We start from the raw sequence: 20,493 nt of genomic DNA, 5'->3' as shown, positions 1-20,493 counted from the left end.
TGGGGGTGGGGGGGACCTGGGGGTGGGGCAAAGGGCAAACCTGTAAGTAGGTCCTCAGGACGGTGGCTTCATCCAGCCTCCAGGCCTTTGTGCATTTACTCGTCCCAGAGTACCCTCCTGGCAAACTCCTATTCATCCTTAAAGCCCCAGTGCCAACAACAACACTCTCCTTTCTTTTTTTTAATTTATTATTATTATTTTTTGTGGTACGCGGGCCTCTCACTGTTGTGGTCTCTCCTGTTGCGGAGCACAGGCTCGGGATGCGCAGGCTCAGCGGCCATGGCTCACGGGCCCAGCCGCTCCGCGGCATGTGGGATCTTCCCGGACCGGGGCACGAACCCGTGTTCCCTGCATCGGCAGGCGGACTCTCAACCACTGCGCCACCAGGGAAGCCCCCAAACTCTCCTTTCATGGAGCCCTTCCCACCCTTCTCACCTTTCCCAGCACCTCCAGAGCTGTGGATCCACACACTTGTTTCATTAGGACCTTGTGAAATATACCCAATTTTCTGGAGAGGGAAACATCTGGAGGTTTCTTCCAAATCAGGGTCACCATCGTGACCCAAGATTCTAATCTTAGGATGTTGAGGGCCCCCTCCCCCTTCTGCCATCGCCTGGCCCACTGTAAGGACCGAGGAATGTTTGTGGAATGAATGAATGAACAAATGATGACTCTAGTCGAACCCCCATTTTCTGGATGGGCAAATGGAGTCCCAGAGTATTAGGGCGAGTTTGGCTAGGGCTGGAGGGAGAGTGGGGAGAAAGGGACCTCCTGAGACCAGGAGCTGCGGTATTGCAGGCGGCTATGCAACGTGGGCCTGGCCGGTGTGTTCGGAGGCCAACCCGCGTGGGGTGAGCCGGGCGCCCCTCCTCCTTGGGGTGCTGCAGCAAGAGGCGAGCGATCCCTTTAAGAAACCCGGCTCGGCGCGGCCCGGCTGTGACCCCGCCTCCCCCGTCGGCGCGCGCGGCTCCGGTTGGCCCGGCCTCTGAGTGGCGGCTATGGAAGCCAATGGGAGCGGATGGGGCGGGGCCTGGCCGGGACGCGGGACGCCAGGTACAGGTCGCTGCCGCGGTGCCGCGCCCGCTGCGAGGTCTTCTCTTTTTTTTTTTTTGTGGTACGCGGGCCTCTCACTGTTGTGGCCTCTCCCGTTGCGGAGCACAGGCTCCGGACGCGCAGGCTCAGCGTCCATGGCTCACGGGCCCAGCCGCTCCGCAGCATGTGGAATCTTCCCGGACCGGGGCACGAACCCGAGTCTCCTGAATCGGCAGGCGGACTCTCAACCACTGCGCCACCAAGGAAGCCCCGAGGGCTCCTCTTAAAGGAGCCGCTCTCCCCAGCCGCTGTCGGGCGGAGGGAAAGAGGAAAGAGTTGGGGGCTGGAACGGTGGGAGTGTCCCGGAGAGAGAGGAAGGCCCTGAGACTCGAGGATGCAGGGGTGCGGATGGGTGGGAAGGAGGCAGATTCCGTGGGAAATCAGGGGTGAGGCCCGACTCCAGACTGTTACTCACCTTCACACCCTGCCGGGGAGTGTTGGGTGCGGCAGAATTGATCACTAAGTCTCCACGGGGAGGTATGAGCATCAGACTCACCAACCTACACCTGCAGCCCCTCTCCCCATTAGTACGCCGCTAAGCTCTCTGCCTCGTTTTACCAATACAGAAACAGAGGCTGTTCCCCGCAGGTCCCACTTGTAAAGGAGAGTCCTGGAGTGAGAGTCAGGGGTCCTGGGTCCACTCCCTGCCCCTCTGGCGGCCTCAGTTTCCCCATCTGTACAATGATGAAGTAGGCCAGGCTGGACAGTTCCAAGCAAGAACAGGATCAGGAATCGCTGGTTCCAGGCGCCGCCCCTGCTCTTTACTCATTTTCTGGATCTTGTGGGTCTTCTGAGCTGAAGAATACTACGTGAGGGGAGGGCAGATCTGGGGCCCTGCCTCCAGCTGGGTAACTTGACTGTCTCTCTGGGGGCCTGGGGTGGCCCCTCTTCCAGCCAGTCGTGTAAAATACTCGTTGCTATTATCATTGGAGAAGAGCGCGGGGTGGGGTGGGGTGGGGGAAGGGAATCCTTCCCCGGGTTAGGGATGAGGCTGGGGGACGGGACCTGGAGGCCCCACCAGTAGGGCTGAGGGTGGAGCCTGGTGAGGAGAGAGTTAAGCCTAGGCTCCACCACCTGCAGGATTAATTGATCGCCTTTGGGCCCCCAGCTGCAGCCCTGGGCCCCTCAACCAATGAGATGCGAGGATGGATTCGGGCAGGGCTCCCATTGGCTTACTCCGCCCCTCTGGGGAGACAGGAGCCCCTTTAATTAGCGTGGACTGTTTGCTCGGCTCTAAGCAGAGCTTCCAGGAATAGAAGAGCGATAGAGAGATGATGAGGTTCAGAGAGGAACGGGGAGTTGCCCGCAGCCGCACAGTACGTCTTCAGCCTGACCCCTCAGTCCTGTCTCCCGTCCATTCCCACCATGGCCTCCTGGACGCAGCTGATGCTGCTGCTTTGGAAGAATTTCCTGTACCGCAGGAGGCAGCCGGTAATGTCTGGTCGGGTGGGCCAGGGAGGGGCGGCCCGGGCGCCCCCCACGGTTCCCCACTCCCCCCCGCCTGTTCTGCCCCCGCCGTTGCAGCTCTTGGTGGAGCTGATGTGGCCGCACGCCATTCCCACCCCCAACTTGGGCAGCATGAATGTAAGCCTCCCAACGTCCAGCACTTTGGGGTTAGGGTTAGCAGTGGTCACCCCGTGCACAGGGGCCCCAGGGAGAGTCCGGAGCACAGGCCGGGCACCCGAATCATGGCTGAGAGGGGGCACTCTGTCGCCGGGGCTGTCATCACGCTGGGGACTCAGACGAGAAGCCCACGTCCGGCGTCCCCGCAGGCCATTTCCCCAACAAGCCGCTGCCGTCAGCGGGTACCGTCCCTGGACTCTAGGGCCTCATCTGCAACATGAGCAACACCTGTTTCCCACGGCTCATGCTCACCGAGGAGCCTGGCGTCCTCAGCACCTTCAGGACTCCCTGTAAGCCAGCGGCAGCGGGGGCGGCCGGGTGTGTGTGGGTGGAGGGCCGCCCAGCCACCGCCTCCCGCCCTCTCTCTGTCCCCAGGGTCTCCCGGCTCCTGGCAGATGCCCACACTGTCCTGGGGGGCCCCAGGGCCCACAGGATGCTGGCTAGCCTGAGGCAGCTGATGCCTACGCTGAGGGCTGCACGTGGAGCAGGTGAGAAGGCAGGGCCCATGGCAGGCAGGGCGGGGCTGGGCTCTGAGCACGCGCCTGCCTCCACTTGCTGGGCTGTGAAGCACGGGGTGGGGCGTGTCTCGGTTTAAGCTTTGCCTGACCCTGGGCTTCTGTGCTTTACTCCCTCAGCCTGGGCTCAGCTGAGTGACTAGCCCAAGGAGGGACCGTCCCTGGCCACGGAGCTGCTGGGGACACTGATGCAAGGGGTGAGGTGGGGCAGGGCAAGGCCAGCTGGAGCCCTGGACGCTGTTCTCGTGGAGTCCCGCCCTGCCCCTCGTGGGCCGGCCTCCAGGCCTTTGCCTGGGCCCTCCTTGGTGCCTGGGAGGGCCTGAGATACTCCAGCCCTGAGACCTTGAACAAGCCCATTTGCCTCTAGCAGCCTCAGTTTCCCTGTTTGTAAAATGGGGCCTATGATAGTATGGACCCCCTGGGAACTTGGCAAGGTACTGGACCCCTGGTGAGACAGCAGTGAACGTCGTTGTCACCTTGTCATCTTTCTCCCCAGGAATCCCTGGCGTTTGTGCTGGGCCAGGCCCAGGATTCCTTAGACAGCCTTGTGGAAGCAGCAGAAGACCTGGCCCAGGAGGTAAGAGGCCCGCGCAGTCTCTACCCCAGCCAGGAAATTGGGTGGGCTGCCTGGAAGGGGAGGTGACAGGGCAGCCCCAGGCACCTATCTTTGGTAGGTTTTGGGGGGCACTTGGGCAGAAAGAGAGGGAGAGGGTGCTCCTGGCGGAGTCCCCTGCCCTGGTTAAGGCTTGGCGGTAGGACCACGTGGAAGGGAAGCCTGCCCGGGCCCTCTGGTGACCCGTCTCCAGCTCCTGGCGCCACCTGGCCTGGTGGAGCTGTGGGCACTGCTGTGGAGACCCCAAGGGCCAGGTGGCCCCCTGGAGGCGGTGGCAGAAGCCCTGTGCAGTGCCGGGGGCCCAGCAAGCCGGTATGAGGCCAGTGACCTGAAGGAGCTGGTGTGGCAGGAGCGGCACGGGCCCTGCCACACCACAGCCTGAGTGGCTGAGCTGGCTTCCCAGCCGGGGAGGTGGGGCCAGGACGTGGGCGGGCGCAGGGCCTCATGGTGCACCCCTCGGCGCTAGGCTCCACCCGCGCTGAGCTGGTGGGGGCCCTGGACGCCCACCCCCTGTCCCACCGGCTCTGGAGGCGCCTGAAGCCGCTGGTCCTGGGGAAAGTAGTGTTCAGCTCACGGCCCAGGTGACGGTGGGAGGGGTCCCACGTCCCGGCCTCAGACCAGGGTGGGGAGGGCCAGGCCAGAGGGAGGGCCCTGACCAGGAGGTGGGCGGCCCCTGGGCTGGGTCCGGGAAGCGGGGTCTAGAAGGGGTAAGAGTTTGCCAGGTTACAGACAGCGCTCAGAGGCACAGGATGGAGCAGAGGGGGGGAAGCAGGAGGGGTGGGCAGGGGTCCTCAGAGGAGGGGAAGTGTCGTGAACAGGCAAGGCCGGCATAGACCTCGGCGCCCGCCTCCTGCAGGTGAACCAAACCTTCCAGGGGCTGGCGCTGTTGAAGGGCGTCCAGGAGGTGTGGGAGCTGCTGGGCGCCCCGCTCTTGAACTTCGCGAACGACAGCGCCGGCGTCGCACGGCTGCAGGTGGGGCCAGGACGCCGGGCAGCAGAGTCATGCCCTGCTGAGGATTTGAGCAAAAGGGCAGGGCCTTCTGGGCAAGGGTGTGGAGCTGGGAAGTGGTATCCACGGTGAGCTCCGGCCGCAGGGATGGGAAGAGGGGTGACAGGCCCTGAATGCCCGAAACAGACTCCCACCTTCCCCGACACCCCCCAGAGGCTCCTGCAGGTCACAGGAAGAAGGCAGCCAGGAGCTGGAGGCCAGGACCTGGGAGAGGCTCTTCGTGCCTTTCTGAACCCCCGAAGTGGTGGCTGCAGCTGGCATGAGGCCCATGCTGATATGGGACACCTGGTGGGCACACTGGGCCGTGATGGAGGTGAGGGGCCGCCCACCTGGGGAAATCTCTCTGAGGGGAGGGGCAGCCCTGCTGTGGGACTCCTAGGAGGAAACGCGGCTCCACCCTCAGGTCCAGAGGAGGACCCTGGGACCTCGGACCCACGCCCAAGCCCCTCCCAGTGCGTGACTCTGGACGAGCTGGAGGCTGCGCCCTCAGAGGCTGCCCTGGTGGAGCGGGCCCTGGAGCTGCTCTCCGAGCCCGAGGACTTCCCGGACTCTTCGCAGTCCCCAGGCCCTGGCCATGTGCGCATCAAGATCCGCATGGACATCGATGACGTCACAAGAGCCAATAAGATCAGGGACAGGTGGGGGGCCTTGTGGGGCGGGGCCGAGGGAATGGGGATGCCAGGGAGCATCCCACCTACCATAGACCTTGGTAGGTGGAGCCCAAGACTCCTTAGACCAACTGGGGCCTGCGGTGGGCGGAGCCTATGGTGTGAGGGGCGCGGCCAAGGGCTTGGCAGACGCGGGCTCAACCCTCGGCTTCTGGGATAAGATTAGAGCGCTTGGGGCTCCCCTGATGGCGCAGTGGTTGAGTCCGCCTGCCGATGCAGGGGACACGGGTTCGTGCCCCGGTCCGGTAAGATCCCACATGCCGCGGAGCTGCTGGGCCCGTGAGCCATGGCTGCTGAGCCTGCTCTGCAACGGGAGAAGCCACAACAGTGAGAGGCCCACGTACAGGAAAAAAAAAAAAAAAAAGCGCTTGGCAGGTGGGGCTACGTGCATAATTGAGGAGGCAGGTGAGGGTGGAACTAAAGTTGTGATGGGCAGGTCCCAGCCACTCCCATACTCGCCTCAGATTTTGGGACCCCGGTGCGGCTGCTGACGCGCTGGTGTGGGGCAGCTTCGTGTACCTGCAGGACCTGCTGGAGCGCGCAGCCCTGCGCGTGCTCACTGGAGCCGCGCCCCGCGCCGGCCTCTACCTGCAGCAGATGCCCTACACGTGCTACGTGGACGACGCGTGAGCGCCCCCTCCTCACTCATTCACTCAGATGCCAGATCCCGGGTCTCAGGGTGCGGCCTGGGTTCCGTTTGGAATATTCACGCAGTCAAGGCTGAGAACTACAGTTTAGAGGGACCACTCTCCGTGACTTGTAGCGGGAGGAGGAGGGATTCCTGAGGGTCGGGGGTCTCCGGGAGCTGGGAGAACGTGGCCTAACAGCCAGAACCCTGAGGCGCCATCAAGGGTCTGATGATAAGGGAGGACAAATGTCCCCGGCTGGCCTCACCTTGGGATCCCAGTGCGCGCACCCTCGTGCCAGATGGGGGCAGCGCGGCGTCTCCGGCCTCCACCCCAGCTGCCCACTGCCCCAGGTTCCTGCGCGTGCTGAGCCGGTCACTGCCGCTCTTCCTGATGCTGGCCTGGATCTATTCGGTGGCGCTGACCGCGAAGGCTGTGGTGCGTGAGAAGGAGACGAGGCTGTGCTGCACGATGTGCGCCATGGGGCTCAGTGGCGCCGTGCTTTGGCTGGGCTGGTTCCTCAGCTGTCTCGGGCCCTTCCTTCTCAGCACCGCGTTGCTCGTGCTGGTGCTCAAGGTGGGCGCACCCCGGCCTTCCCGGCTCCAGAATGGGTGCGCGTGTACGCGGGAGGGTAACAGGCAGGGGGCGCCTCGCGGGGTTGCGCGTCCCTGGGCGAATCCGTGCGCTCCCTCCAGCTGCCTTTGCCTCCCTGCAGTCGGGGACATCCTCCCCTACAGCCACGCGGTGGTGCCCTTCCCGTTCTTGGCGGCTTTCAAGGTGGCCACGGTGGTCCAGAGCTTCTTTCTGAGCGCCTGCTTCTCCCGAGCCAACCTGGCAGCCGCCTGCGGGGGCCTCGCCTACTTCGTGCTCTATCTGCCCTACGTGCTGTGCGTGGCCTGGCGGGACCAACTGCCCGTGGGCGGCCGTGTGGCCGCGGTGAGAGCCGGGTCGGGTGGGGTGCGGGGGTGCAAGGCACCCTTAGCTGCCCTTGCTTTCCACCCACCTACCTACCTGCCCCAACCCGCAGAGCCTTCTGTTGCCCGTGGCCTTCGGCTTCGGCTGCGAGAGCCTGGCACTGCTGGAGGAGCAGGGCGAGGGCGCGCAGTGGCACAACGTGGGCACTGGGCCTATAGCCGATGTCTTCAGCCTGGCCCAGGTCTCGGGTCTTCTGCTGCTCGACGCTGCGCTCTACGGCCTCGCCACTTGGTACCTGGAGGCTGTGTGCCCAGGTGGGCCGTAAGAGGTGCACAGGCGCCAGGGAGGCTGGGCTGAGGGGCGGGGCCCAGGATGGGGCGGGGCTTAGGGGTCTGGAAGCCGGAGGTGAGAGGGTGGGGATTCCTGGCACCTGAGCACATGCGCACAGGTGGCTGCGTTTGAGGGATGGTTTGGGGCGGGTGGGCGGGGCTTCCTGATTACTTCCTACCTGGATGCCCTAATCCCAGGGGTATGGCCAGCAGCCGGCACACACCAGGGGAATGGGCTCAAGCGGTAACTGAGTACCACTCCCCACAGGCGAGTACGGGATCCCCGAACCGTGGAACGTTCCCTTCGGAGGAGCTACTGGTTTGGGCCTCAGACCTCCAAGTGCCCAGCCCCCTGCCCCACAGGACCCCAAGGGTGAGGCCCGACAGACCTTAGCAGCCACTTCCCTGTCTGGATTCCCAGGCCCCCCCAAAGCCCAGGTTCCCGCGGATCCCAATCCTCTGGACACCCCTAGTTCTCCAGGCCCCCTGAGGCTCCCCTAACTCCTACAGAACCCTGCCCCACAAGTCCCCGACTCCACAGACCAGCTTGAACAGCCCCCAGGACCCCGGGGGCTCCCATGGCTGAGTCTGCCCTCCTTCCCCAATGCTGGTGGAAGAGGCGCCCCCTGGCCTCATTCCAGGAGTCTCCATACAGAGCCTGGAAAAGCGCTTTCCTGGTAACCCACAGCCGGCCCTGCACGGGCTCAGCCTGGACTTCTACCAGGGCCTCATCACCGCCTTCCTGGGCCACAATGGGGCTGGCAAGACGACCACTCTGTGAGCAGCCGTCGCTCCCCTCCCCCCCAGTTCCTCTCTCCCCGCCCCCCAGGGCCTCAGCTTGCACACCTGTTCAAGGGGAAGGACATCTGGGGTCAGAAGGTCCCTGTCTGTACAGTGAGGGCAGGACACCCCCCTCCCCAGTTCACTTTGGGTCCCCCCGGCAAGTTCACTTTGGATACACAATAGGTAGGCGATAAGTATATTCTCTGAGCCTCACTTTCCCTCCCCTGTAAAATGGGAACATAATACTCCTTCGGTCTGGGCATACAGTAGGTGCCCTATATATGCTGGTGCCTCTTCTCTGAGAACCTCAGTTTCCCCCTCTGAAGGAGCAGCTGCTCTGCAATCCCTGCACCCCCAGGTCCATCCTAACCGGCCTCTTCCCACCCACTGCTGGCTCCGCCTGTGTCCTGGGCCACGATGTCCGATCCAACATGGCAGCCATCCGGCCCCACCTGGGAGTCTGCCCACAGTACAGTGTGCTGTTTGACATGTGCGTCTCAGTGGGCCTGGGGCATGGCAATGGGGGGCTGGATGCTCTCTGGGCCCCTGCCCACCATGGTAGCCACCCTGTCTTTTGCCCATGGCCACAGGCTGACCGTGGATGAGCACGTCTGGTTCTATGGGCGGTTAAAGAGTCTGAGTGCAGCTGCCGTGGGCCCCGAGCAGGACCGTCTGATGCAGGATGTGGGACTGGTCCCCAAGCGGCATGCACAGACTCGCCACCTCTCTGGGGAGGAGCCTTTGGGTCTGCAGAGATGAGGATGGGGAGGGGGCTAGGGCTTTATCCTGAGGATGGGGGGATGTCAGAGGAGACAGGAACTGAGGTCCAGGTGGGTAGGGAGAGGCGCAGGAAGAAGGGAGGTAGCCCTGCCCAAGCCTGTGGGTCCTGTTGAGATCCCAACCCCTGTCCCAACCCAGGTGGGATTCAGTGGAAGCTTTCAGTGGCCATTGCCTTTGTGGGTGGCTCCCAAGTTGTTATCTTGGATGAGCCCACAGCTGGTGTGGACCCTGCTTCCCGTCGAGGCATTCGGGAGCTGCTGCTCAAATACCAGGATGGTAAGAATTGAGGGTGGCCTGAGGTTCCCCTGGATTCTGCTTGAGAGACCAGAAGATGTTTCTGACAAAGAGGTGTTGGGGGATGGGGTTTTGAGGGATGAGTAGGAGTTCACTGCATGGGGCAGAGACCACAGCTTCGGCAGCCTGATGGCATGAGTGGGTTGGGTCCCATGCCCAGATCGCACATTGATCCTCTCCACCCACCACCTGGATGAGGCAGAGCTGTTGGGAGATCGTGTGGCAGTGGTGGCGGGCGGCCGCTTGTGCTGCTGTGGCTCCCCGCTCTTCCTGTGGTGTCATTTGGTCTCCAGATACTACCTGACACTGGTGAAGTGTCCCCCAGCCCTGGCCACCAGCAAAAAGGTGAGGGCTGGGCTTCCCTGGTGGCGCAGTGGTGGAGAGTCCGCCTGCCGATGCAGGGGACACGGGTTCGTGCCCCGGTCTGGGAAGATCCCACATGCCGTGGAGCGGCTGGGCCCGTGAGCCATGGCCGCTGAGCCTGCGCGTCCGGAGCCTGTGCTCCACAACGGGAGAGGCCACAGCGGTGAGAGGCCCGCGTACCGCAAAAAAAAAAAAAAAAAAAGTGAGGGCTGGAGCTGACCTCCATCCACTGTCTCTCAAGGCTCTGGCCAGCCCTGCCCGCAGGGTGACACTGACTTGAAGGACAACATGGATCCTGGGCAGGAAAGGGAGCCAGGCAGCCAGGCCAGCACTGCCGGTGAGGGCCGGGGTGGGAGAGCCAGAGTGAGGGGCTGTTGGGTGACAGTGGCTTGGTTCAGGGCAACAGGGCTTCACAACCCCGGGCTTGACTCCTGACACCAGGCTGAGCCCACACATGGACCTACTCCTGGACTCTGACCCTGGGTGGACTCTGGCTCTGACCCCGGGTCAAGTCCTGCCCTTGGGTATCTAATCCTGACGTCCTCTGCCCTCAGGGACAGGTCCCTCATGGGTCACCCAAGCCCCTTCTCCAGGGGGGCAGGGATGGGGGGGGCGGGGCAGGAGCCACGGCTGCCCACGCCTCCAGGGCCCCTGACATGCTCAGCTGCTGGCCCTGGTGCAGAGCCACGTGCCCGGGGCACGGCTGGTCAAAGAGCTGCCACACGAGCTGGTGCTGGCGCTGCCCTACCAGTGTGCCCTGGACAGTAGCTTCGCTGAGCTCTTCTGCGAGCTGGACCAGCGGTTGGGGAAGCTGGGACTGGCCGGCTTTGGGATCTCCGACACCAGCCTGGAGGAGGTGTGGCTCCTGGGGGAGGTGTGGGGGTGCCAGGAGGAGGGCTGCCTGGAGGAGGTGGTGCTTGGAAGGATGAAGAGGCAGACGTCTGCCTATTGACAGCTGGGTGTCCCAGGGTGGAGTCGGCACACACAGAAGCCTGGAGACTCAGGGGCCCTCCGGGAGGCCTGGGGACCCCCAGTGTATGAGGGGTGGTGGCTCCCAAGTCCCCCTCCCTCCCCTGTGTCCCCAGGCTCTGAGCGCCCTGCTTCGTCTCCCCAGATCTTCCTGAAGGTGGTGGAGGACTGTGCTGTGGACACAGGCCCAGGGGGTGCGGCCGCAGGTCTCTGTCTTGATCCCTCAACCTGGTCCAGAGTTGGACCTGACTTTAGACCAAGTCCCCATCCCTGGCTGACGTGGCCCAAGGCATAGCCCTGACCTCCACCCCTGATTCCTGACCCCTCCACTGTGAACCTTGACGTTAGCCCAGACCCCAGGCTGAACACTAACCCTGACCCTGAACCTGACCCCAACACTGGTAACTCCACAGATGGTAGGCCCAGGCAGCACCCGTGCTCAGGCATTGCTCATCTGGACGCGACTGCAAGGCTGCAGATTCTGCTAGAGGAATCAGCCCTGGAGAATGGGGGGCTGGGTGAGTTGTCCCCACCCGGCCCTGTGGCCCCTCCTGGTCCCCGGGGCATGAGCACTGACCCTCCTATCCCTCACAGCGGGATCTGCCCCCCGAGACACAGGCCTTGCAGAGCTCTGGGCCAGACGCCGCAGGCTGTGTACATGGCTGGGTGCTGGCCCACCAGCAGCTCCGGGCCTTGCTTCTCAGGCGCTTCCTGCTTGCCTGCTGCAGCCGCTGTGGCCTGTTCGCACAGGTGAGGGGGGCCAGGCACGAGGGAGGGCGTGTGGGGGACCCTGAGTGCCTGTTCTCCACTCTGTGACCTAATTCAACAGCCTAATCCCAGGTGTATCCCCTACTCTGAACACTTTTTGAGAGCACTGGGGAGCCATGGATGGTTCTAGAGCAGGATCAGGGCAGGGTGCAGGCAAGCTTGGAGGGCAGACCAGGAGGGCAGCTGATGGGCTCGTCCTTCAGATTGTGCTGCCTGCCCTCTTCGTGGGCTTGGCACTGGTGTTCAGCCTCATCCTGCCTCCTTTCGGATACTACCCAGCTCTGCAGCTCAGTCCCAGCATGTATGGCTCCCAAGTGTCCTTCTTCAGGTGAGTGCAGAGGAGAGGGGCCTGGTGGTGGGAGCGCCAGGAGCCTGTGGGTACAGCCCTGACTTGCGCCCCCTTTGCGCAGCGAGGATGCCCCAGGGGACCCTGAATGTGCCCGCCTGCTCGAGGTGCTGCTGGAAGAGGCCGGATTGGAGGAGGCTTACCTGAAAAATAACTCCAACAGGTGAGGGCCCGCCAGCCTGGACCTTTCTCCTCTCTGGTCTCAGTTTCCCTATCTGGGCTCTGGCCAGTGGGCCTCAGGTGCCTCGGGTATCCCCCATGCCTGCTTGGGAGCTGGGCGCCCCCACATTCCAGGAACCCTGGAAGCCGGGTGCCCCAGCCCTGCACCCACCCCCGCAGGGCACCTGAGTGCACACAGCCTGCCGTCTGCCAGTTCTCGGTGCCCGAGGTTCCTGCAGATGTGGCTAAGGTCCTGGCCAGCGGCAACTGGACTCCGGAGTCTCCGTCCCCTGCCTGCCAGTGCAGCCAGCCTGGTGCCCACCGCCTGCTGCCCAACTGCCCTGCTGTGGCCGGCTGCCCCCCGCCTCCCCAGGCACCGACCAGCTCGGGCAAAGTGGTCCAGGACCTAACAGGCCGGAAACTGTCTGACTTCCTGGTCAAGACCTACCCACGCCTGGTGCGCCAAGGGTGAGCACTGCCCTGGACTTGGCGTGCCCGGCCGTAGCAGGGTCCTCAGGTGGAGGAAGTGTTCTGTTCCTGGGGGAGGTTGGGGAGAGGGTGATGTCCAGCCTGGGGTTCCCAGCTGGGGCTTCCTAGGAGCCTTCCATACCTCATCGTTTCTATTTATCTCACCCAACTCAACTCCCCAGAATCTCTCTGTCTCTGTCTCACTCATCTTTGTGTCTGTGTGTTTGTCTCTATCACAGCCTGAAGACCAAGAAGTGGGTGAACGAGGTCAGGTGAGGAGTGTCCTCTGCCTGGGCTCCATTCCTGTGCCCTCTGCCTGCCTGCTGGGAGACCTGCCACCCCATCCTCCCCGACCCTCAGCTGCCCCTCCTCCACTGCCTCACAGGTATGGGGGCTTCTCCCTGGGGGGCCGAGACCCGGGCCTGCCCTCGGGGCTTGAGGTGGGCCGCTCTGTGGAGGAGCTGCGGGCACTGCTGAACCCCCAACTGGGAGGGGCCCTCGACCACATCCTGAACAACCTCACAGCATGGGCTCTTGGTCTGGACATTCAGGATGGCTTCAAGGTGGGAACTGGGAGTGGTGGGCTGGCGCTGCTGGGCGTAGGTCTGACCCCCGCACGCTGACCCCTTGGCCCTGACCCTACCACAGATCTGGTTCAACAACAAGGGCTGGCATGCCGTGGTGGCCTTTGTCAACCGAGCCAACAACGCTCTCCTACTTGCCCGCCTGCCGCCAAGCCCCGCCCACCGTGCCCACAGCATCACCACGCTCAATCACCCCCTGAACCTCACCAAGGAGCAGCTGTCTGAGGCCACGCTGTGAGTCCCCCAGCTCTGTGTATCCCCCCAGCATCCGTTGGTTTCTCTGTTGTTTGGGGCGATGGGAGTTGGATTTACGCTCTGCTACGCTCTTGCTGTGTAAATGGGGAACAGGAACTGCTCCTCTCCACTCCCTAGGCCAGGGTAATGGGACATCATCAGGCTCCATGGGCTCCAGTCTCCTCCAGCTGCCCGCACATTCTCATCACATCAACTTTTATTCTACTAGAGACCTGGAAAACCTCTCCCTGCCTAATGACCCGAAATGGCTCAAGCCATCTCCCCCATCCATACCCAGCCCTGAGGACCTCTGTCCCATCAGTGGTGTGCACAGTTCCCCTCTGAACAGCTCACGTACCCTCGCCCCCAGAATGGCCTCCTCAGTGGACGTGCTTGTCTCCATCTGTGTGGTCTTCGCCATGTCCTTTGTCCCGGCCAGCTTCACCCTTGAACTTTCTCTGGGACATGGTGCGGGGACTGCCTGGAGGGGTGGGGGCCCCGCCACCACTTGCCACTGTCCCTTCTGGCCCTTTCTGGGCAGGGACTTGTCTAGGATGGCCCAAGTAAAGTCTTGGGGATTGTGGGAGACCTCATGTCCTGCTACCCAAAGCACAGGGAGGAGGTCAGGGTGGGGCACAGTGCCGAGGGTGCCAGTTCCCACCCCTGCACACCGAGGGGGGAAACTGCCACCTCCGATGCAGTGTAACTACTTGGTGCCAGTGTCCATTGTGGTGCTCATCTTTCTGGCCTTCCAGCAGAGGGCGTACGTGGCCTCTGCCAACCTGCCTGCCCTCCTGTTGTTGCTACTACTGTATGAGTGAGGCCCCTAGCCCTTCAGGGCTTGTTCTTACTGACCCCCCCCCAACACTGTGGAGGGAGATGGGGCTCTGTAGCAGCTCCTAAGGAGAGGGTATGGAGCTCTGAAGTGACCCCAAGTGTGATCTAATTCAGTGGTGTGCCGAGGTGGCCTTAAAAGCTCATCTTGGCTTGATTCGCGTTATAAGGGCCTAAAACACAGAAGTAGGAAGGGAGATCTGTATTACTTTTAGGGCTGCTCAGCCCCTGTCTGGCAGTAACAGTGGCTCCTGTTACCCCTCAGCTGGTCCATCACACCGCTCACGTACCCACCCTCCTCCTTCTTCTCCATGCCCAGCATGGCCTACATGGTGCTCACCTGCATCAACCTCTTTATCGGCATCAACGGCAGCATGGCCACCTTTGTGCTCGAGCTCTTCTCTGATCAGGTGGGACCCGACAAGGTTGGGCCTCGGGCTGGGGTTGGACTGGGCATCGGCCTTGGCCCCTTACCCACCTCCTTCTTCCTGCCCCTGAGTAGAAGTTACAGGAGGTGAGCTGGATCCTGAAGTGGGTCTTCCTTATCTTTCCTCACTTCTGCCTGGGCTGGGCGCTCATTGACATGGTGAGGAACCAGGCCATGGCTGACGCTTTTGAGCGCTTGGGTGAGAACTTCCCTCCAGGTGGGGAAGTGCCAGATGAGAGTCAATTCTATAGGGTAGGGACAAACAGTAGCCCCCAGGAAGAGACCTGGAGGTCTTAGGTGGCCCCCAAGGGCTTGAAGGCCAAGTTAGACGTACAGCAAAGCAGCCATAAAAATCTAATTCCATTTGGTCACATCGTAAAAGGTCTAAGGCTCTAAATAAGGGAGGTGGTGATACTGCTGTTTTCTTTTTCTTTTCTTTTTTTCTTATATATATGTTTTAATAGATTAATTTAATTTATTTATTGGCTGCATTGGGTCTTCAGTGCTGCGCGAGGGCTTTCTCTAGTTGCGGCGAGCGGGGGCTACTCTTCGTTGCAGTGCGCGGGCTTCTCACTGTGGTGGCTTCTCTTGTTGCGGAGCACGGGCTGTAGGTGCACGGGCTCAGCCGTTGTGACTCACGAGCTCCAGAGCGCAGGCTCAGTAGTTGTGGCACATGGGCCTCATTGCTCTGCGGCATGTGGGATCTTCCCGGACTAGGGCTCGAACCCATGTCGTCTGCATTGGCAGGTGGATTCTTAACCACTGCGGCACCAGGGAAGCCCCGATGCTGCTGTTTTCCATGCCAATTAGACCCCAGTTGAGTGGCCTATTCAGCTTGGTCCTTTCCGTTAAGAACCCAGGGTGACCTGAATGGGGAGAGGCCCAGAAACCAAACCCCTAAAATGACCCAATCCCTCCTTCATGTCCTCACAGGAGATGGGCAGTTCCAGTCACCCCTGCGCTGGGAGGTTGTCAGCAAGAACCTTTTGGCCATGTTGATACAGGGGCCCATCTTCCTCCTCTTTACACTCCTGCTGCAGCACCACAACTGCCTCCTGCCACAGTCAGTGGGGACCACGGAGGGTGGTAGGGGCTGGGATCTGGCTTTGGGCCCACTCATGTCTCTGTCCTCAGACCCAAGCTGAGGCTGCTGCCTGCCCTGGGAGAGGAGGATGAGGATGTGGCCCGTGAGCGGGGGCGGGTGGTACAAGGAGCCACCGAGAGGGACGTGTTGGTGCTGAGGGACCTGACCAAGGTGGGTGCAGAGTGCTGGGTTGGGTGGCTCCCACTGGCCCACCCACCTTTCTCACGGACCTGCATCCCTCCCAGGTGTGCCCTGGGCAGAGGACACTGGCTGTCGACCTCCTGTGTCTTGGGATCTCCCCTGGTGAGGTAAGTCCAGGGTGGAGGTCCTGGTGCAGGGGTGAGAGGCTGCCCTACTGTGCACCCAGTGCTCTGTACTGTTTGTGCCTACCTCCTTCTACTGAACACCTACTGTGAGCCTGTTTCCCTTTATTGAGCACCTACTGTGCACTTTTATTGAGTACCTACTGCCTGCCAATATCTGAAGTCCTATTCTGAGCCAGCGAATCTCATTAAGCACCTACTGCATGCTTACATTTATTGATCCCTACTGTGTGCAATAAGGTATGAATAAGATCCTAGTGAGGACGGATTTATTATTGAGCATCTATTGGGCTCCCATACATAGGCCTGCTACCTTAATCAAGCACCTATACTATGTGCTAGCACTTATTGAGTACCAGTCGCATATACTAAAGCATTATTGAGCCCCCCTGTGTGTACCAAAAGTGTATCGAACATCACCTTTGTGATGATCAACTTTTATCAAGTTAACAGCATTTGTTGAGCCCCTACTATATATGTGTCAAGCACTTGCTAACAACCAGTATTTAGTAGGCACGTGCTTTGTACCAGTTCACATTCAAGCAATTGCTTTGTGCAAACTTTTCTGCTGTGGGCCGTTTACTGGCCACCTGCTAGGGGCTGGCACATACCTGTGCACATGTGTGGTGTGTTAGTGTCGTCGTCACTCTTTAGCAAGTGCCTACTGTGTGCAGCCAACCTCTCCACTGTGGGCTGACTGCACACCCAGCATGAATTCTCAGCAGGTGCCATTGCCATCAGGTACCCACTGCACGGCAGGAAACATTCTGAAATCTCCTGCCTCGATATTTATGGAGCACTGGCTGTGTGTGACCTTTATAGGATACGTACTGCGTGCCAGGATTGATCAAACACATGCTGTGTGCCAACCAGAATTCCTGCTGTGTGACAGCTGTATGCCTACCCACACACCCCAGTATCTGCCCCAGGGGTCCCTTTGTCCACAGCCCTCCACGTGGAAACTGAGTAACCCACCCCCAGAAATCAGAGATGCTGGGACAAGTGTCCAGGCCTCTGTGAGTACCGTCTCTGGGTGTACCCACAGTGTTTTGGGCTGCTGGGCGTGAACGGAGCGGGGAAAACGTCCACGTTCCACATGGTGACTGGGGACACGGTGCCCAGCGGGGGCGAGGTGGTGCTGGCAGGCCACAGGTGAGGGGCTCTGGAGCCTTTGTTCCTCCCCACCCCCCGCCTTTGCATGCACGGATCGGGTGGGGCTTTAGTCCCTGACCCCCACACCTCTGCAGGGTTGACTTGGCCCTGAGACACCTTCTGTCCCTTACCAGGGTGGGTGGGCGGGCCCTGAGACCCCTGCTTGCCCCCAGTATGGCCGGGGCCCAGCTAGTTCCTGAAGTTCTCTGTTCCCCATCCCCAGCGTGGCTCGGGAACCGGCCGTAACTTACTGCCGCATGGGCTACTGCCCTCAGTTGGATGCCATCTTCGAGCTGCTGACCGGCCGCGAGCACCTGGAGCTGTTTGTACGCCTGCGCTGTGTCTCGAGGCCCAGGTTGCCCAGGTGACACTCCCCACAACCAACCCCTCCGGTCTCCGCCCCCAACCCCGCCCCTGGACCGTAGCCTACCCTGGTGCTCCTTGGCCACACCCTGAGCCCAGGTCCACCCACGCTTGGTCCTCTGGCCCCGCCCCTGCCCTCCCCCAGCTCCTACATACTCACTTGGGTCTACCTCCCTTTCCCACTGTCCTCCCTGCTTAGGGACCCGCCCCTTCCCTCCTTGACCCTTCTGGCTATGGCCCCGCCTACTCACTTCCTGCTTAGGGCTTCCTGGTGGCTTCCTGCCCTGGGCCAGGTCCTGCCTCTCCCTTACTCTGGCCCCGCCCTCAGGTAGCAGTCCTGCCCCTGTACTCGCTCTGGCCCCACCCTCTTTAGTTACCTTCCACCCCCTTCCTCGCCCTAGCCCCTCCCACTCACCCTGCTCCCCCATGCTCACTCTGCCCCCCCTCATTCTGGCCCTCCTCCTCACTCTGGCCCCCCATTCTCTGACCCCCGCTATCCTGGCCCCCCTGCTCACTCTGGTCCCCCTACTCTGACCTGGTCCCCCCCCCCCAATGCTCACTCTGCTCCTCCCACTTCGTCCCGCCACAGACAGCAAGCTCGGGCCTGGGGCGCCTGGGCCTCCCTCAATGTGCGGACAGCCCCGTGGGCACCTACAGCCGGGGCAACAAGCGGAAACTGGCGACAGCCGTGGCTCTGGTGGGGGATCCAGCTGTGGTCTCTCTGGTATGTGAGGGGGAGGGCAGGGGGCGTGTGCGCAGAGTAGGGGCGGGGCGGGGCCCCGCTTAAGCATCTCCCTGCTCCCAGGACGAGCCACCACTGGCACGGACCCTGGCGCACGGCGTTTTCTCTCGAACAGCCTTCTGGCCGTGGTGCCCACCTCACACATGTGGGCCCTGAACCGGACGGCTGGGTCTGCGGGTCCAGGTGTTCCATCCTGGCGAGAAAGGTGGACTAGGCCCGAGCTAGAGGCTATCAGAGCACAGGGTCACAGGGGATGGCATGGTCCTCGCTTGGGGGAGGGTGCCAGGCCTGAGTGGGAGAACACACGGAGGTGGTACCCGGCCCAGGGAACAGAGCAGTCTGGGCCTGACAGGAAGTGTTCAGAGCACAGGGTGGTCCAGAGCTGGAGGATGAGGGTCCCCAGCAGGAGCAGCCCAGTGCCCGGCACCGCCCGTCCAGGCCTGGCCAGAGCTCACGGCTCCGGGCTCCCACAGCATGGGGGAGAGAGGCGCTCTGCACGCACCTGGCCATCATGGTGAACGGGCGGTTCCGCTGCCTGGTCAGCACGCAGCACCTCCAGGGCCGGTGAGTGGGGTGAGGCTTCAAGGCCTGGGTGCGGGCAGATCCGGGTGGGGGTGTAGGTGGGGCCGGAGGGGAGATCAAGCGGGGCCAGGTTGGCTCTCAGCGGGGAAGAGACAAGCATCATGGACTGTCCAGGATGAGAGGGGTGATGAGGTCTGATGGCTGAGGGTGGGTCCATGGGCGGAGACACAAGAAGGTCTGCAAGTGGGTGTGGCCCAGAGGTTGGACTGGGGCGTGGCATTGCATGGGCGGGGCCTGGGAGAAGCAGGGTTAGAGAAGGGATGAGCATGTAGGAAGGGTGAGGACGAGCAGGGGTTGGGGTCAGGTGTGTTGGGCAGGGGGTCAACAGGAGCCAGGTATAGGGGTGGGGCTAGGAGAGAGCTGGAGGGTGGTGTGGGTGGGTCTTAGGGAAGAGCGGGCTGCGGGACTCCACCCCACCCCACCCCACCCCACCCTACCCTACCCTAGGTTCGGGGCTGGCCACACGCTGACCCTGCGGGTGTCCGAGTCTCAGTCCGAGTCGGTGGCAGCCTTCGTGGCAGCCACGTTCCCGGGGGCCGAGCTGCGGGAGGTGCGCGGTGGCCGCCTGCGCTTCCAGCTGCCTCCGGGAGCGCGCTGCGCCTTGGGGCACCTCTTTGGAGAGCTGGCGGCACGTGGCGCAGAGCACGGTGTGGAGGACTTCTCTGTGAGCTAGACCACGCTGGAGGAGGTGACCTCAGCGCCAGGACGGGGCTGGTGGTAAAGGTGGGGCTGGGGGCCAGACCCTTCAGCTGACCTGCCTTCCTGTTTCCTTGGGCTGCCCAGCACTAGGTATTCCTGTAACTCTCCAAGGATCAGGGGAAGGAGGAGGACGAGAAGGACGCAGAAGTGGGGGCGGACCCTGTGCCAGGCCCACAGAACCCCAGACTCATCACCCAGTTCCTCGAGGACCACAGCATGGCCGGGACGGTGCTCTGAGCCTCCCTCTCCTCCGTGGAGCTGGTGGGGGGCCCTGGGAGTGACCAAGGCAGGGCAGAGGGGTTGGAGCCGGGACCCAGGCTCCCTGAGGGGTTGCTGCCCTGGAGGGAATGCAGAGAAGTAATGGTGTGAAGCCCTCCGCACGTGTGTCCATGCGTCAGGCTGCATGCTTGTCCAAAAATGGCTCTCCATGTCTGGATATCGGGCCTGGCACCCGAGTGTGTGCAGGAGTTAGTCTGTGGAGACAGATGCAATCTCTAGGGGGCAGGTGAGAGTCCAGCTGCAGCCGACTGGACTCCCAGCTCTGAAGCCCTCTGTGGTGGGCTGTGGCGTGTCTCTCTGCAGGTTTGCCCTTCATAAGAGCCTGGACAATGGTCCCGGGGCCCCTGAGTGCCCACGTGGTTCTGGCGTCTGAGGGCGGTACCTGTGAGTGGCTGGTCGTGAAATGGGCCTGCGGTCAGGGCTCAGGAATGTCTGGGGCAGCTGGAGGAGCCCAGCAGGGGCGACCCAGACCTCAGGCCTCCCGACCAGGTCAGAAGCCCACCAGCCGGCCCTCGCTGCCTGCTCCTGGTCTCCAGAGCAATGAGTGGTGGGCAGAGGTTCCTTAAGGGGCTTCTGGGAGGGGTCTGTGGATGGACTCGGGCCTGGAGAGTCGGGTTTGCCATGAGGGGCTGTGGCCTGCATGCCCCGTGCCCAGAGATCACACCTGAGGTCAGTGGGGGCCAGTGTTGGGACTCTGGAGGGGTGGGGGAGGAAGATCTGGGGAGGGGAGAAGGCTCAGACTGGGGGGCTCGAAGAGAAGAGGTGGTCATGGGGGGAGGGGGCAGGAAGCTGTACACACCGCCAGCGCTCCAGATCGGGGAGCCCCACCAGGGAAGGGAGGAGGCGGCGTGGTGGCCTCAGAAGTGTTAG

At 62.3% G+C, this 20,493-nt stretch overlaps 1 protein-coding gene across 1 annotated transcript; it reads left to right on the top strand.

The window, feature by feature from the left end:
- Positions 1-28: 28 nt before the first annotated feature.
- On the top strand, positions 29-19,600 carry ABCA7 (ATP binding cassette subfamily A member 7). The gene is given in 49 exon segments (XM_033855116.2): positions 29-2,538; positions 2,617-2,638; positions 2,641-2,676; positions 2,865-2,993; positions 2,996-3,005; positions 3,091-3,211; positions 3,374-3,427; positions 3,727-3,807; positions 4,037-4,193; positions 4,196-4,225; positions 4,310-4,446; positions 4,700-4,816; positions 5,006-5,490; positions 5,985-6,146; positions 6,500-7,082; positions 7,174-7,375; positions 7,659-7,694; positions 7,697-7,780; positions 7,990-8,167; positions 8,532-8,663; positions 8,764-8,918; positions 9,092-9,229; positions 9,408-9,592; positions 9,875-9,973; positions 10,275-10,466; positions 10,725-10,785; positions 10,993-11,097; positions 11,174-11,184; positions 11,186-11,329; positions 11,551-11,675; positions 11,758-11,856; positions 12,033-12,320; positions 12,560-12,592; positions 12,706-12,883; positions 12,969-13,138; positions 13,509-13,955; positions 14,238-14,382; positions 14,475-14,598; positions 15,333-15,462; positions 15,534-15,654; positions 15,729-15,791; positions 16,852-16,958; positions 17,182-17,300; positions 17,303-17,322; positions 17,911-18,070; positions 18,133-18,193; positions 18,499-18,627; positions 19,093-19,333; positions 19,435-19,600. Coding segments are annotated over 49 exon segments (6,834 nt in total). The 5' UTR covers positions 29-2,457; the 3' UTR covers positions 19,582-19,600.
- The last annotated feature ends 893 nt before the right edge of the window (positions 19,601-20,493 follow it).

The sequence above is a fragment of the Tursiops truncatus genome, chromosome 3 (genome assembly GCF_011762595.2).
Source record: "Tursiops truncatus isolate mTurTru1 chromosome 3, mTurTru1.mat.Y, whole genome shotgun sequence".
NCBI lineage: Eukaryota > Metazoa > Chordata > Mammalia > Artiodactyla > Delphinidae > Tursiops > Tursiops truncatus.
This window is presented reverse-complemented; position numbering and strand designations above follow the sequence as displayed.